This window comes from Salmo salar, chromosome 21, assembly GCF_965601325.2.
Source record: "Salmo salar chromosome 21, fSalSal1, whole genome shotgun sequence".
NCBI classification, from domain to species: domain Eukaryota; kingdom Metazoa; phylum Chordata; class Actinopteri; order Salmoniformes; family Salmonidae; genus Salmo; species Salmo salar.
In genome coordinates, this window is record NC_138311.1 from 17814979 (window position 1) to 17832468 (window position 17490).

General features: G+C 46.7%; 1 protein-coding gene and 1 long non-coding RNA gene across 3 annotated transcripts in view; one reads left to right on the top strand and one right to left on the bottom strand.

Annotated features, from left to right (window-relative positions):
* Positions 1-17490, top strand: part of LOC106581759 (rap guanine nucleotide exchange factor 4) — a 41932-nt gene that overhangs the window by 18777 nt on the left and 5665 nt on the right. For both annotated transcript variants that reach the window (XM_082967011.1, XM_082967012.1), the window contains 18 exons: positions 49-155; positions 2249-2370; positions 3011-3194; positions 3409-3493; positions 3945-4005; positions 4270-4346; positions 4540-4686; positions 11101-11222; positions 12237-12322; positions 12771-12849; positions 13116-13266; positions 13530-13618; positions 13713-13743; positions 13847-13925; positions 14149-14295; positions 15882-15979; positions 16285-16410; positions 16636-16814. In XM_082967011.1, the coding sequence (XP_082823137.1) occupies positions 49-155; positions 2249-2370; positions 3011-3194; positions 3409-3493; positions 3945-4005; positions 4270-4346; positions 4540-4686; positions 11101-11222; positions 12237-12322; positions 12771-12849; positions 13116-13266; positions 13530-13618; positions 13713-13743; positions 13847-13925; positions 14149-14295; positions 15882-15979; positions 16285-16410; positions 16636-16814 (1970 nt within the window). The remainder of the gene's footprint in view (positions 1-48; positions 156-2248; positions 2371-3010; positions 3195-3408; positions 3494-3944; positions 4006-4269; positions 4347-4539; positions 4687-11100; positions 11223-12236; positions 12323-12770; positions 12850-13115; positions 13267-13529; positions 13619-13712; positions 13744-13846; positions 13926-14148; positions 14296-15881; positions 15980-16284; positions 16411-16635; positions 16815-17490) is intronic.
* LOC145862555 (uncharacterized) lies at positions 10-4617 on the bottom strand. The gene is made up of 3 exons (XR_014382004.1): positions 4488-4617; positions 3027-3183; positions 10-141 (listed from the first exon to the last, which is right to left on the bottom strand). It is a non-coding gene; the product is annotated as an uncharacterized LOC145862555 (long non-coding RNA).

Below are 17490 nucleotides of genomic sequence, written 5' to 3' on the forward strand. Positions count from 1 at the left end.
TATTGTAAAGCTCTGCCTCTACTCCATCCTTCTATTCTCTCCTAACAGGTCCCATCTGAGAAGATCCTGCGAGCAGGGAAGGTTCTCCGTGATGCCATCCTCTCCAGAGCTCCCCACATGATCCGAGACAGGAAGTACCACCTGAAGACATACAGGTGGGTTGTAGTATCTCATGTACAGTACCATGTACACCGGCTACTCTCATGTCAAAGAATTTCTACATCTGTGTGTGCGTGTATTTTTAATGTCTGTTTTTTGCTGTATCAAATCAAATCAAATGTTATTTGTCACATGCGCCGAATACAAAAGGTGTAGTAGACCTTACAGTGAAATGCTTACTTACAATCCCTTAAGCAACAATACAGTTTTAAGAAAAAGTGTTCAAGTATTTACTAAAATAAACTGAAGTAAAAAATAAAGAAAAAAGAAGAAAATAGATAAATAACAAATAATTAAATAGCAACAATAAAATAACAGTAATAAGGCTATATACAGGGGGTACCGGTACAGAGTCAATGTGTGGGGGCACAGGTTAGTCGAGCTAATTAAGGTAATATGTACATGTAGGTAAAGGAACTATGCATAGATAATAAACAGAGAATAGCGTAAAATGGGGGGGGGGGGGGGGGGGGGCAATGCAAATAGTCCAGGTAGCCATTTGATTAGCTGTTCAGGAGTCTTATGGCTTTGGAGTAGAAGCTGTTAAGAAGCCTTTTGGACCTAGACTTGGCACTCTGGTACTGCTTGCCGTGCGGTAGCAGAGAGAACACTATGACTAGGGTGGCTGGAGTCTTTGTCAATTTTTAGGGCCTTCCACTGACACCGCCTGGTATAGAGGTCCTGGATGGCAGGAAGCTTGGCCCCAGTGATGTACTGGGTCGTACGCACTACCCTCTGTAGTGCCTTGCGGTCGGAGGCCAAGCAGTTGCCATACCAGGCGGGGATGCAACCAGTCAGGATGCTCTTGATGGTGCAGCTGTAGAACTTTTTGATGGTCTGAAGACCCATTCCAAATCTTTTCAGTCTCCCGAGGTGGAATAGGCATTGTTGTGCCCTTTTCACGACTGTCTTGGTGTGTTTGGACCATGATAGTTCGATGGTGATGTGGACACCAAGGAACTTGAAACTCTCAACTGGCTCCCATACAGCCCCATCAATGAGAATGGGGGCGTGCTCGGTCCTCCTTTTCCTGTAGTCCACGATCATCTTTGTGGTCTTGATCACGTTGAGGGAGATGTTGTTATCCTGGCACCACACTGCCAGGTCTCTGACCTCCTACCTATAGGCTGTCTCATCGTTGTCGGTGATCAGGCCTACCACTGTTATGTCGTCGGCAAACTTAGTGATGGTGTTGGAGTCATGCTTGGCCATGCAGTCATGAGTGAACAGGGAGTACAGGAGGGGACTGAGCACGCACCCCTGAGAGGCCCTGTGTTGAGGATCAGTGTGGCAGGTGGGTTGTTACCTACACTAACAACTGGGGGCGGCCCGTCAGGAAGTCCAGGATCCAGTTGCAGAGGGAGGTGTTTAGTCCCAGGGTCCTTAGCTTGGTGATGAGCTTTGAGGGCACTGTGGTATTGAACGCTGAGTTGTAGTCAATGAATAGCATTCTCCTGTAGGTGTTCCTTTTGTCCAGCTGGGAGTGGGCAGTGTGGAGTCCAATAGAGATTGCATCATCTGTGGATCTGTTGGGGCGATATGCGAATTGGAGTGGGTCTAGGGTTTCTGGGATAATGGTGTTGATGTGAGCAATGACCAGCCTTTCAAAGCACTTCATGGCTACAGATGTGAGTGCTACGGGTCGGTAGTAATTTAGGTAGGTAACTTTGGTGTTCTTGGGCACAGAGACTATGGTGGTCTGCTTGAAAAAGGGACAGGTTGGAAATGTCAGTGAAGACACTTGCCAGTTGAACAGCGCATGCTCGGAGTACACATCCTGGTAATCTGTCTGGCACTACGTCCTTATGAATGTTGACCTGTTTAAAGATTACACTCACATCGGCTACGGAGAGCATGATCACACAGTCGTCCGGAACAGCTGGTGCTCTCATGCATGCTTCAGTTTTGCTTGCCTCAAATCTCGCATAGAAGTAATTTAGCTCATCTGGTGTCACTGAGCAGCTCGTGGCTGTGCTTCCCTTTGTAGTCCGTAATAGTTTGCAAGCCCTGCCACATCCGACGAGCATCGCAGACAGAGTAGTAGGATTCATGTATTTATTTCCTGATGTGATATGTGTATCTCCTGCAGGCAATGCTGTGTGGGAACAGAGCTGGTGGACTGGCAGATGCAGCAGAGCTCCTCTGTTTACTCTCGTATTCAAGCAGTGGGCATGTGGCAGGTGCTGTTAGAGGAAGGTGTTCTCAACCACGGTGAGCCACAACAGTGCAGTAGACAGTAGCTAAGGATACCCTCTCTCTGTGTGTGTGTGTGTGTGGGGGGGGGGGGGGGGGTGGGGGGGGTGGGGGGGGGTCATTCCACGAAAATAGGGCCTTTTGCGACATTTCTCCAAGTTTCACCATCATTGTTAAGCCCTAGTTATTCTGTTGCTAGTTATTCTGTTGCTTTGACATGATATCATGCGATTAGTGATTAATTTATGTCTTTCCCCCATTTTAAGGTCAACAATTAAAAATGTTTTGTGAAGCTTGCATTCAATTGCCACTCTCTGTTGCACACGACAAGCTTCCATTCCTTCTGTCTCAAGGGGATTTATGGCTGATTTAAGAAGACATAGTCAAACCTGTTTAAACTTTATTTGGCACTTAATAGGCACTTACTATAGTATTTTTTAATTTCACCTCTTGAGAAAACAACATGTTTTTTATGAAGTTGACAGAATGTTAAAATTAGATGAAAACAAACGTTTTTTCCTCCCACCAAGTTATACTTCTCAAAAGGCACTGAATTGGTGGAACGACCTGTGTGTGTGCCTGTGTGTGCGTGCATGTAAAAGAGGCTCCATTTCTAAACCTCTAAATCTGTGTGATCTGTGTTGGTATTGTGCTGCAGTGGACCAGGAGCTGACCTTCCAGGACAAGTATCTTTTCTACCGTTTCCTGGAGGATGAACAGGAAGACGCTCCCCTGCCCACCGAGGAGGAGACCAGAGAGAGCGATGAGGAGCTGCAGGATACCCTCCTCCTCCTCTCCCAGGTCGGCCCTGATGCCCACATGCGCATGATCCTGAGGAAACAGTAAGGACCAATCACAGAGACCGCCACCTGCTGGTATGATAGATATACAGTATCTGCAGGTTTGGCAGGGTTAGGAAAGATATATTAGATATGTAAGCTAAGTGCAAAGCTGATGCTAGCAAAGCTGATGCTAAAATCCTGTTCAAAGTAAATCAAATAGATTGTAGTCAAGGTCAAATAATTTTTTAATTGGTGCATATTTCCCCTTCCCCAGTCCAGGACAGAGGGCAGCGGATGATTTGGAGATCATTTATGAGGAGCTGCTTCACATAAAGGCCTTATCGCACCTATCCACCACTGTGAGTGCAAATTTGGTTCCAATAATAACCCATTGTAGGTCTATATCAGGTGTCGGCAAGAGGTTTTGGATGTTTTTGTTTTTGTTTTTTTTTGGTCCCGATTGATTTTAGTAAAAAAAATTGTGGGGTTAAAAAAGGACAAAAAAAAATAACCAGGCATTCAGCAAAAATAAAATGTAGTCAGTAAATCTGTTCCCCAAGTATTCCTACAAATAAAAAGAGAGAAATATGTGATCGTGTCTCAATCTAATGAGGTGTGAAATTATTGTTATTTTCAAATACAATTAAAAAAAAAGTTTACTTGTGGTCAATTTGCAGTGTACAAATTATTATAATTATGCTCTGGCCCCCCGACCATCCGCTTGGGCATAAATCGGACCATGGCTGAATCTAGTTGCCTACCCGTGGCCTATATGACGTCACCTCTAACCTATCTGTTTTTCCTCTATAGGTAAAGAAAGAACTAGCCGGTGTCCTGATCTTTGAGTCCCATGCCAAAGCAGGAACAGTGTGTAAGTAGTATAACACTGTCTCCATGACTGGAGCTCAATCGATTTAACTTAATCAACGTTGCACGCAAGACATCATTTTCTAAATGCATTATCCACATGGAGGCAGAAAGAAAATCCCAGATTATATACTAAATCCTTTGTTTTGTCTATTTCGGTGGAATTCTTTGAAATGTTTTGGTGGAAAACCTCTTTATAACCTCTTTATAACCTCTTTATAACCTCTTTACTTATCATTTTTGTTGTTGTAATCCTTCACTTGTTCAGTGTTCAATCAAGGGGAGGAAGGCACGTCGTGGTACATCATTCTAAAGGGCTCTGTAAACGTTGTCATTTATGGAAAGGTATTTTTTTTTATATATTATTTGAATTTTTCATCTCATACAATTGATCCTCAGTACAGCTCATCACCATAGCTTATTATAGAATATACGAGTGTGTAAGAGTTATATCATTTAAAATATACTGTACATGCACTCACTCACCTCATTTTCCCCTGCTTCACACATACATTCTTTGTTTGCTTGTTTCACAAAGGGGGTTGTTTGCACGCTGCATGAGGGAGATGACTTTGGGAAGCTTGCTCTGGTCAACGATGCCCCCCGTGCCGCCTCCATTGTTCTACGAGAGGATAACTGCCACTTCCTACGTGTGGACAAGGAGGACTTCAACCGGATCCTCAGAGTGAGTTATCTGGGGAAGTTAACATGGCCCTCCTCCACCTCTGCTCAGTGAAGTCCCAGTATCCTTTTTCAATGGTATAGTCTCCCTCTATTGGTTGAGGTTCAGCATTGCAGAATGATGCCTACATTAAAGGATATTCTACTATCAACTTTGTGGTTCAATGTCGACAGATGTCTGTAGAAAAGGTACAGTATAAACCCTAAGGCCAAACGATCAGCTGTTAGCCTCTTGTCTCTCTACATTCTCCCTCCACTGCCTATTGTTAGCCTGGCCCACGTGCAGCCTGCATCAGACTTTGATAGGACATCAGGGTCTTGATTGTGTCTATTGAAAAGCGGATGGATGGATGATGGTTATCTGTGTGATCCACAGAGGCAGGCTCTCTGTATTAGGCTCACTCAATCCTCTGTAAATCTCCTGTTGGCTTTGCTGCTAGGCCAGACACAGTGTGCGTCCCAAATGGCACCCTATTCCCTATATAGTACCCTACTTTTGAATAGAGCCCTATGGGCCCTGGTCAGAAGTAGCGCACTACATCGGAAATAGGGTGCCATTTGGGATGCTACCTCAGTCAAACTGCTGACCTCCCAGTCTCTCTGTCAGTAGTAGCATACTAATCCACCAGACATACAGTACCACAGTCCTGATGGGATGATGTAGTCGAGCCTCAGGCCAGGGGTCATATTTAAGTCAGATAAATATATCAACTACCCCTCCATATTATTTTGGCTGCATGATGCGTTTACTGTAGGCCTATTCTGCAGGATTTGCTTGTACTATATTACCGATATATACTGCTCCAAAAAATAAAGGGAACACTTAAACAACACAATGTAACTCCAAGTCAATCACACGTCTGTGAAATCAAACTGTCCACTTAGGAAGCAACACTGATTGACAATAAATTTCACATGCTGTTGTGCAAATGGAATAGACAACAGGTGGAAATAATAGGCAATAAGCAAGACACCCCCAATAAAGGAGTGGTTTTGCAGGTGGGGACCACAGACCACTTCTCAGTCCCTATGCTTCCTGGCTGATGTTTTGGTCACTTTTGAATGCTGGCGGTGCTTTCACTCTAGTGGTAGCATGAGACGGAGTCTACAACCCACACAAGTGGCTCAGGTAGTGCAGCTCATCCAGGATGGCCATCAATGCGAGCTGTGGCAAGAAGGTTTGCTGTGTCTGTCAGCGTAGTGTCCAGAGCATGGAGGCGCTACCAGGAGACAGGCCAGTACATCAGGAGACGTGGAGGAGGCCGTAGGAGGGCAACAACCCAGCAGCAGGACCGCTACCTCCGCCTTTGTGCAAGGAGGAGCAGGGGGAGCACTACCAGAGCCCTGCAAAATGACCTCCAGCAGGCCACAAATGTGCATGCGTCTGCTCAAACGGTCAGAAACAGACTCCATGAGGGTGGTATGAGGGCCCGATGTCCACAGGTGGGGGTTGTGCTTACAGCCCAACACCGTGCAGGACGTTTGGCATTTGCCAGAGAACACCAAGATTGGCAAATTCGCCACTGGCGCCCTGTGCTCTTCACAGATGAAAGCAGGTTCACACTGAGACGTGCTCAGAGTCTGGAGACGCCGTGGAGAACGTTCTGCTGCCTGCAACATCCTCCAGCATGACCGGTTTGGCGGTGGGTCAGTCATGGTGTGGGGTGGCATTTCTTTGGGGGGCCGCACAGTCCTCCATGTGCTCGCCAGAGGTTGCCTGACTGCCATTAGGTACCGAGATGAGATCCTCAGACCCCTTGTGAGACCATATGCTGATGCGGTTGGCCCTGGGTTCCTCCTAATGCAAGACAATGCTAGACCTCATGTGGCTGGAGTGTGTCAGCAGTTCCTGCAAGAGGAAGGCATTGATGCTATGGACTGGCCCACCCGTTCCCCAGACCTGAATCCAATTGAGCACATCTGGGACATCACGTCTCGCTCCATCCACCAACGCCACGTTGCACCACAGACTGTCCAGGAGTTGGCGGATGCTTTAGTCCAGGTCTGGGAGGAGATCCCTCAGGAGACCATCCGCCACCTCATCAGGAGCATGCCCAGGCGTTGTAGGGAGGTCATACAGGCACGTGGAGGCCACACACACTACTGAGCCTCATTTTGACTTGTTTTAAGGACATTACATCAAAGTTGGATCAGCCTGTAGTGTGGTTTTCCACTTTAATTTTGAGTGTGACTCCAAATCCAGACCTCCATGGGTTGATAAATTGGATTTCCATTGATTATTTTTGTGTGATTTTGTTGTCAGCACATTCAACTATGTAAAGAAAATAGTATTTAATAAGATTATTTCTTTCATTCAGATCTAAGATGTGTTGTTTAAGTGTTCCCTTTATTTTTTTGAGCAGTGTATATTATTAAAAAGATACAGTATATATAAACACTGTATATACACACCAGTTTATTAGGTACACTCATCTAGTACCAGGTCGGACCCCTTCTTTGCCTCCAGAACAGCGTTCCGAGATGCCGTTCTGCACACCACTGTTGCAGTCCACAGTTATTTGCCTGTTTGTGGCCCGCCTGTTAGCTTGACATTCTCCTTCGACCACTCAACAATGAGCTGTTTTCGCCGCGTTTGGATTCATTTGGTTTGTCACACCATTCTCGGTAAACCCTGTAGTGCGTGAACAGCCCAGGAGGCTGGCCATTTCTGAGATAGTGGAACCGGCACGCATGGCATTGACGATCATACCACGATCAAAGTCGCTTAGGTCACTCGTTTTGTCCATTATAATGTTTAATCGAACAGTAACTGAATGCCTTGATGCCTGTCTGGGTGGTGTACCTAATAAACAGGGTGGTGTACCTGGGTGGTGTACCTAATAAACAGGGTAGTGTACCTAATAAACTGTCCAATGTGTGTATATGTGTGTGTATATATATATATATAATATATATATATATATATATATATATATATATATATATATATATATATATATATATATATATATATATATATTTACATTACATTTACATTTAAGTCATTTAGCAGACGCTCTTATCCAGAGCGACTTACAAAATGGTGCATTCACCTTATGATATCCAGTGGAACAACCACTTTACAATAGTGCATCTAAATCTTTTAAGGGGGGGGGGGGGGGGGTTAGAAGGATTACTTTATCCTATCCTAGGTATTCCTTAAAGAGGTGGGGTTTCAGGTGTCTCCGGAAGGTGGTGATTGACTCCGCTGTCCTGGCGTCGTGAGGGAGCATGTTCCACCATTGGGGTGCCAGAGCAGCGAACAGTTTTGACTGGGCTGAGCGGGAACTGTGCTTCCTCAGAGGTAGGGGGGCCAGCAGGCCAGTGGTGGATGAACGCAGTGCCCTTGTTTGGGTGTAGGGCCTGATCAGAGCCTGAAGGTATGGAGGTGCCGTTCCCTTCACAGCTCCGTAGGCAATCACCATGGTCTTGTAGCGGATGCGAGCTTCAACTGGAAGCCAGTGGAGAGAGCGGAGGAGCGGGGTGACGTGAGAGAACTTGGGAAGGTTGAACACCAGACGGGCTGCGGCGTTCTGGATGAGTTGTAGGGGTTTAATGGCACAGGCAGGGAGCCCAGCCAACAGTGAGTTGCAGTAATCCAGACGGGAGATGACAAGTGCCTGGATTAGGACCTGCGCCGCTTCCTGTGTGAGGCAGGGTCGTACTCTGCGAATGTTGTAGAGCATGAACCTACAGGATCGGGTCACCGCCTTGATGTTAGTGGAGAACGACAGGGTGTTGTCCAGGATCACGCCAAGGTTCTTAGCACTCTGGGAGGAGGACACAAGGGAGTTGTCAACCGTGATGGCGAGATCATGGAACGGGCAGTCCTTTCCCGGGAGGAAGAGCAGCTCCGTCTTGCCGAGGTTCAGCTTGAGCTGATGATCCGTCATCCACACTGATATGTCTGACAGACATGCAGAGATGCGATTCGCCGCCTGGTTATCAGAAGGGGGAAAGGAGAAGATTAATTGTGTGTCGTCTGCATAGCAATGATAGGAGAGACCATGTGAGGATATGACAGAGCCAAGTGACTTGGTGTATAGCGAGAATAGGAGAGGGCCTAGAACAGAGCCCTGGGGGACACCAGTGGTGAGAGCGCATGGTGCGGAGATAGATTCTCGCCACGCCACCTGGTAGGAGCGACCTGTCAGGTAGGACGCAATCCAAGCGTGGGCCGCGCCGGAGATGCCCAACTCGGAGAGGGTGGAGAGGAGGATCTGATGGTTCACAGTATCAAAGGCAGCAGATAGGTCTAGAAGGATGAGAGCAGAGTAGAGAGAGTTAGCTTTAGCAGTGCGGAGAGCCTCCGTGACACAGAGAAGAGCAGTCTCAGTTGAATGCCCAGTCTTGAAACCTGACTGATTAGGATCAAGAAGGTCATTCTGAGAGAGATAGCAGGAGAGCTGGCCAAGGACGGCACGTTCAAGAGTTTTGGAGAGAAAAGAAAGAAGGGATACTGGTCTGTAGTTGTTGACATCGGAGGGATCGAGTGTAGGTTTTTTCAGAAGGGGTGCAACTCTCGCTCTCTTGAAGACGGAAGGGACGTAGCCAGCGGTCAAGGATGAGTTGATGAGCGAGGTGAGGAAGGGGAGAAGGTCTCCGGAAATGGTCTGGAGAAGAGAGGAGGGGATAGGGTCAAGTGGGTAGGTTGTTGGGCGGCCGGCCGTCACAAGACGCGAGATTTCATCTGGAGAGAGAGGGGAGAAAGAGGTCAAAGCACAGGGTAGGGCAGTGTGAGCAGGACCAGCGGTGTCGTTTGACTTAGCAAACGAGGATCGGATATCGTCAACCTTCTTTTCAAAATGGTTGACGAAGTCATCCGCAGAGAGGGAGGGGGGGGGGGGAGGGGGAGGAGGATTCAGGAGGGAGGAAAAGGTAGCAAAGAGCTTCCTAGGGTTAGAGGCAGATGCTTGGAATTTAGAGTGGTAGGAAGTGGCTTTAGCAGCAGAGACAGAAGAGGAGAATGTAGAGAGGAGTGAGTGAAAGGATGCCAGGTCCGCAGGGAGGCGAGTTTTCCTCCATTTCCGCTCGGCTGCCCGGAGCCTTGTTCTGTGAGCTCGTAGTGAGTCGTCGAGCCACGGAGCAGGAGGGGAGGACCGAGCCGGCCTGGAGGATAGGGGACAGAGAAAATCAAAGGATGCAGAAAGGGAGGAGAGATGGGTTGAGGAGGCAGAATCAGGAGATAGGTTGGAGAAGGTTTGAGCAGAGGGAAGAGATGATAGGATGGAAGAGGAGAGAGTAGCGGGAGAGAGAGAGCGAAGGTTGGGACGGCGCAATACCATCCGAGTAGGGGCAGAGTGAGAAGTGTTGGATGAGAGCAAGAGGGAAAAGGATACAAGGTAGTGGTCGGAGATTTGGAGGGGAGTTGCAATGAGATTAGTGGAAGAACAGCATCTAGTAAAGATGAGGTCAAGCGTATTGCCTGCCTTGTGAGTAGGGGGGGAAGGTGAGAGGGTGAGGTCAAAAGAGGAGAGGAGTGGAAAGAAGGAGGCAGAGAGGAATGAGTCAAAGGTAGACGTGGGGAGGTTAAAGTCACCCAGAACTGTGAGAGGTGAGCCATCCTCAGGAAAGGAACTTATCAAGGCGTCAAGCTCATTGATGAACTCTCCAAGGGAACCTGGAGGGCGATAAATGATAAGGATGTTAAGCTTGAAAGGGCTGGTAACTGTGACAGCATGGAATTCAAATGAGGAGATAGACAGATGGGTCAGGGGAGAAAGAGAGAATGTCCACTTGGGAGAGATGAGGATTCCAGTGCCACCACCCCGCTGGCTCGATGCTCTAGGGGTATGCGAGAACACGTGGGCAGACGAAGAGAGAGCAGTAGGAGTAGCAGTGTTATCTGTGGTAATCCATGTTTCCGTCAGCGCCAGGAAGTCTAGGGACTGGAGGGTAGCATAGGCTGAGATGAACTCAGCCTTGTTGGCTGCAGACTGTATATATATATATACACATCTACAAAAGGTCATATATACACATCTACAAAAGTATATGGACGCCCCTTCAAATTAGTGGATTCAGCTATTTAAAAATCAAGCACACAGCCCCATAGACAAACATTGGCAGTAGAATGGCCTTACTGAAGAACTCAGTGGCTTTCAACATAGCACCGTCATAGGATGCCACCTGTCCTTCAAGTCAGTTTGTCAAATTTCTGCCCTGCTAGAGCTTCCCTGGTCAGTGCTGTTATTGTGAAGTGGAATCGTCTAGGAGCAACAAGCTTCTTGAAACGGGTCATATTTCTGATGATATAATGATGAATTTGTGCCGTGTGTGTGTGTGTGTGTGTGTGTGTGTGTGTGTGTGTGTGTGTGTGTGTGTGTGTGTGTGTGTGTGTGTGTGTGTGTGTGTGTGTGTGTGTGTGTGTGTGTGTGTGTGTGTGTGTGTGTGTGTGTGTGTGTGTGTGTGTGTCCAGGACGTGGAGGCCAACACGGTGCGTCTGAAGGAACATGATCAGGATGTTCTGGTCCTGGAGAAGAGCCCCAGCAGCATCCAGACCTCCACCCACGGCACCACCACCACCCCCTCCCACTACAAGTAGCCTACTGAGCTAACTCTATCTGAATCACCTTTTCACCTAAACCACTTACTGTAGCAGCCCTGTTCAACAGAGGTAGATTTATATAGGAAGTTAAAGGGGACTGTAGGTATGTAAGATACACTAACCTCACTCCCTTCAGAAAAGAGGAGGAGAAACTCTCCTGCAGGCACAGTTAGGGGAGTGTGGTTTTGTGTGTGAGATACCCTCTTGAAAAGGATTTGTGAGTGGAAGAAGTGGGATAGTTTGTGAGTTACTCTCTGCTAAAGGGTGTGGAGATAGAGACTGGGCATCAGTTCTAGGGTAAGCCAAGGCTGTGACTGTGAGGCTGCAGACGTGTGTTATCTACTAGCTAGACTTAATGGAGGTTGCTGCCAGTGACCGCGGCTGCAGTAATGGAGAGAGAGACACATTAATGGTAATGACTGAGAGATGGGCTCCCGGGGAGAAGGCAGGCCGCGCGGGTTGCAATCACTCCGCCAGGGTTGGCCTCTAATCAACTACAGTGCCAGTCACATATGAAGAGTGTGAGGGTGTCAAGCACGTCTCCTTCCCCCATGGAGTGCCTGCCACACATTCTGTCCCAAATTCCACCCTATTCCCTATATAGTGCACCATTTATTTTTATTTTTTTTACCAGGGCCCTATCGGAGGAATAGGGTGCCATTTGGGGAACACACACCTTGTTTTCTGTCTCCCCTCAACTAACCAATCACAACAAGCCTGGCTGTGTACTGTGTTGATTCTTAAGGTCAAGTGGTGGTCTCTCCTTCTGTTTTACCTATGGAGAGGCTTCCACACCCTCTCTCACCCAGCCAGCCCCTTATAATCTTAAGCAGTGGTCAGGACCTCTTTTGACTGTAGGTTGGATTATTATCCAATGTAGTAATCACAGGCAGGTATTCAGATCACACAGCTCAGTGAAGTGTGGATGGAAAAGGAACAGTAGTGAGAACTAGCAAGAACCTGTCTTGTTTAATGTATTAGGTGATTGATTGACACTGCCATTCCAGATACACTGTGATGTCAGGGGCACCAGAGAAGATTCTGGAGCACTTTCTGGAAATGATGCGACTGGACTCTCACCTCAATGAATCAGGTACGGTAGTGCACTCTGCCCCTCCAATAACATCTCTGGCCGCTGTGAAACCGTTGTATTTCAGTGTAGGGACCAAATTACCATTATTTCAACCCTATGTGATATTGACTAATGTAGATGGATGTGTCGTGGCTGTCGTGTTTAGATTGTCTCCTCTGTACCCTCAGAGAGAGAGCATTCATCCTCCGTGCTGCTGCTGCTGACCTGTTTATTCATGTCTATAATTAGCAGCGCATCACAGTGCTTATCTAATTACGCTTGGTTGTGTGGACTCTCCTGGCTGCTTTCATGCCCCAGCCGTCCACGGTGACAGAGCCATGTGTGATCAGGCCTATAATACTGTCAGCATGCTGGCCTGGCATCGTTTCATCTGACATCACAGGTGCCTCATTCTCTCTCGCTCTCGCTCTCTCGCTCTGGCTCTTTCTCGCTCTCTCGCTCTGCACAGACACAGCTCTGGACGACTTTGTGCTCATGCACTGCGTCTTCATCCCTAACAGCCAGCTGTGCCCGGTGCTCATGGCCCAATATCCTTTCAGTCACTGGAAATAGCAAATGAGCGTATATGTTATTGTGTGGATTTCTACTAATGTGTATCAGTATCCCTTATGTATCTTGTATGTATTAGGCATCCAAGAGTAGGATCCGAATCAGGATCTAGGATCAGGTCCCCCATGTCCAAATAGTCATATTGATTGTGACTTAAATGGCAAAACTGATCCTTAATCAACCCTGGACCAAATGGGAGTCAAGCTGTAGCTCCTATGTGTTTCTGTCCTTAACGTCACTGCACCTACCACGCTGAGGCGTCCCAGGGCTCAGAACAGGAGCGTCTGGACTACACATTGAACAACAAGAGGAGGGTGATCAGGCTGGTGCTGCAGTGGGCCTCAGTACATGGAGATCACCTTCAGGAGGAGGACGCCTCACTAGCCTTCCTAGAGGTCAGTGTATGCATCCCAAATGGCACTCTATTCCCTATGTCGTGAACTACTTTTGACCAGAGCCCTAGCCCAAAGGGAATAGGGTGCCATTTGGGGCTTGTCTTCCTCACCCTCTTTTCTTGTGTACTGAATTCAGCTCGTTGTTTAAAAAGATACAGCTTGCGGTAAATTGTAGAGTTATTAGCGATCGTCATCTGATAATCCAAATGAGTTTTGGGCTCATTTTAAACCTCCCCTCATTGTGAGTGTGTCATGTGTTGCAGGAGTTCTTTGTGTCTGTATCTGATGATGCCAGTGTGATTCCTGCTCTGAAAGATCAACTCCCAGAGTTAGAGAAGCTAGTTAAAAACAGGTAAGTGTGTGTAAATGTATTGTTACTGCGTGCACTTGTCTTTAGTGTCCCGGGCTTAAGCATGGCGTAATCTCACTTTCTTTACCCTTTTCAGCTCTGACGATGCCAGATCCTCGCCACAAAAGGTATGTGACCCAGCTGTGACCCCGAGCACTGTAGTCGTATTCTGTGCTTTTGTTTTCATTGTCAACCCGTGCTATACGTACAGTTCTGTCTGTCCTGTTTCAGCACAAGGTCCTGTTGCGGCAGTTCAGCATGGGGGATGAGAAGCTGCAGAAACGACAGCCCATCAAGAGTAATGATGAGAGTAAGTGTGGCGTAGTGTATGTGTGAAATCATGCAGGATATGAGGTAGAAGAGAGCTATAAATCTATAGAAAAGCACTGTGTAGTAGTAAGAGCCTTTTGGCCTTGCAGCCAGCAGTGACACACAGTGTTTTGAACATCTACAATGGCCTGGTCTCCAGTTTGTCTTCCCATCCCCCATTCCTTCATGTTAATGACCCTGCGTTGTGCTCTGTCCTCATGCAGTCCTGTTCAAAGTGTACTGCAGCGACCACACCTACACCACCATCCGGGTCACCGTGGCCGCCTCGGTCAGAGAGGTCATCAGCGCAGTGGCCGACAAGCTGGGGTCAGTGGAGGACCTCCTCCTGGTCAACCTCAGTTCGGCCGGAGGTGAGAAGGGCCACAGCCACATGCTAATCAAACGACGGTGGACGCCACACAGTCTTTCCACGCATAGATATTTGCAGATGCTATGATGCTCATCAATCAGGGGCTGATTTACTGGGAAATGATTGGCTTTTGATGCTGGATTACTCTGTTTCAATTACCCGGTATATGCTCAAGATAGTACCGTGGCCTGCAGGAGAGCTGCATAGAGAAAAGCTTGGGGCAATATTGCTGTTCTTGCTTCAACTTATAAGATTCTACACTTGCTTGTTGCTGCCATTGGCTGGTACTTGCTATATGGATGTTCCAATGTCTCTGCCAGGGCGTACTTATGCACCTCTCTCTCTGGCCCATGTTTGATCTGCCCTTTCCCCGTACCAAGTAGTAAATAAAGCCAGAAGCGCAGCTGCTCTATGGTCTCTGAGACCCTAATCATATTGCCCATTAATCTAGTTATTTACTAGCATTTGTTTCGCTGCTAAGAATCTTGGCCCAATTCTTTGCTGAGGATTCAGAGGAGTATGGATGCCCCATTCTGTCATCTTCAATCGCCAGTTCTAATGCAAACATAATGCAGCCTCTTCAGAGTCTTCTTGACCACTTTCTTTGATGATGAAGTTCAAGGACGACTGGGGGTTATATCAGATGAAACAGCAGAGCTCCGTGGCAACCATAGCCAGTTAAACCCTGTAGCGGTGTAACCGTATCTACTCCTAGGATTAGGGATAAGTCAAATACCGGGGGGCATCTTTAGCACCTTACCCTTGTTGTGTGACTTTTGAACATAGCATAATAATATGCTTATGTTTTGATATGATAATAATAATAATTTATTGAACTTCTATAGCGCTTTTCATAACAGAAAGAAATCTGAAAGCGCTTCAAAAGTAAAAAAACAAACAAACAAGCAATACATCATCATGAGTAGCCTATAAAAATCTAGCTAGGTCAACCAATAGAGGCCATAGATGGAGTGGGACAGTTGATGGCGTGATCAGAGGAAGTTGGTCAGAGAGATGGTTGATGAAGAGTCTGGTGACAATCTTGTAGAGGGCTACTCTGGGAACAAGCTTGAGTTGTGAAGCCACAGGTCTTTTCCTCCTTCCCTCTGCGTAGCCTCAGTAGCTCTGGACACCAGGAAGCTCACCACACACAGTTAGTAGCCAGTCGTCCTCCCTACGAACCCTCAGCACTGCTTTCCTCTACTGCATCTCCCATTCTTCTCAAGCTTAGACAACTCCTCAAATGATGTTTTCAAAAGATCAGGAACCAGCAGCCAGGTGAAACCAAAAAAGCTGGTAGCTGTGTCCAGATGAATCACACACAAAACAAATGTATCAACAAAAACATTAGCCAGCTAACTTGCTAGCTACAGTAGCAAAGCCCAAAAGAGTTGACCTGCCTGTCAATCTGCAAATTTGTGGGATAAAACTATATACGTGACAAAGACGCAATGTTATCAAAAACAAAACAGCTGATAAATAATAATAATAATAATTCAGTCACTTAAAAATGATAAAATATGTACACATTTACAGGAGCTCTTGGTCTCATGTCTTAGCCATCTCTTGTTTGTTGTTTTCCTTCAGATAAAGTGGTGCTGAAGCCCAACGATATTTCAGTCTTCTCCACACTCAGCATCAACGGCCGTCTGTTTGTCTGCCCCAGGGATCAACTGGATTCATTGGTGTGTAAATGCCCCTCAGAAAAAAATACGCATTCAGACTGACCCGACTGATTTCCAGAGGTTCCCCTACAAGCTGTACATCTCTTGCAGCTGTTACTTCTCATGTATTTCGCTCATGTAATATTTTGTTTTAAATCAACAGTGGCCCGAGGCTACTGTTGCATTTCGACTTGTTATAGTTGTATAACTGCCATTGTATCCATTAAAACGGTCCTGTATTTCACATGAGTGTTAATTGTATGATGAAGGATGATATACAGACAAATGCAAATTATACTGTATATTAAGTGTGCGCTATATTTCAGACACCATTGCCAGAGCAGGAAGGGCCCTCCACTGGCTCCATGGGCAGCTTTGAGTTAATGAGCTCGAAAGACCTGGCCTACCAGATGACTGTCTACGACTGGGAACTCTTCCACTGTGTACATGAGGTGTGTCAGACCCCTGAGGGAACGAGGAATTACTTGATTCTATGGATTCGTCCTAAATGGCACCCTATTCCCTATATAGTGCACTACTTTCAACCAGAGCCCTATGGGGAATAGGGAGCCATTTGGGGCTCCTAGCGATTAACTATTCAACCAATATATTGATACATTATTATGGAAACTATCAGGGACACGGTAATTGACTTTCTCTCTTGCCCTGTTCTACAGCTTGAGCTGATCTACCATACGTTTGGGAGGCAGAACTTCAAGAAGACCACGGCCAACATGGACCTGTTCCTCAGGAGGTTCAATGAGATCCAGCTGTGGGTGATCACAGAGATCTGTCTGTGTACTCAGCTCAGCAAGCGCGTTCAGATGCTCAAGAAGTTCATCAAGATCGCTGCCCAGTAAGTGGCCCTTGCCTTGTCCCAGTCGTCGTGTCGCCCTCTCTCTCTCATGCACGCACGCATGCACGTTTGCACACACACATGGCCCTGCTATTCTACAGCCATCGGGGGCGTCAGCCATTGAGGAAATGATTCCTTTGAAAATAAATGAAAGCTGCTATACTGCCCTTGTTGTGCTTGCGTTGCGTCACGTCCAATGGCAGCGTCCAAGCTCAAGAATGGCTGAGTTTCAATTCTTGATGGCTGACGCGCACGTTCAATATATCTTGTGAATTGAAATAATGACAAATAAAGTTGATCTTGTTTGCACATGGCCTCGACTATTCATCACTGGTCATTCTACTAAGACGCTACTAGCTAGCATAAACTCTTAGCTAGCTTTCTAGCTAGCTACACTGAGTACAGTTACATGCACACAATAATCTGTTTATTGTGAAGAGTCAGTTAAATATAATAGTTTGATTTAAACGTTTACATGCTTTGCAAGAAGAACGATGTCCCTAGTAATCCTGTTTACATGGACACATCTGAAATCAGGCTACCTGATGGGACTTTGATAAATGCAGAAAATTGCAACTCAAAATATATGTTCTATTACTAGTTCTACCACAGCCACCGTGTTATTTTGGGGGATTTCGGACATATAAAAGTTGTACGGGAATTCTTTTTTTAAGAT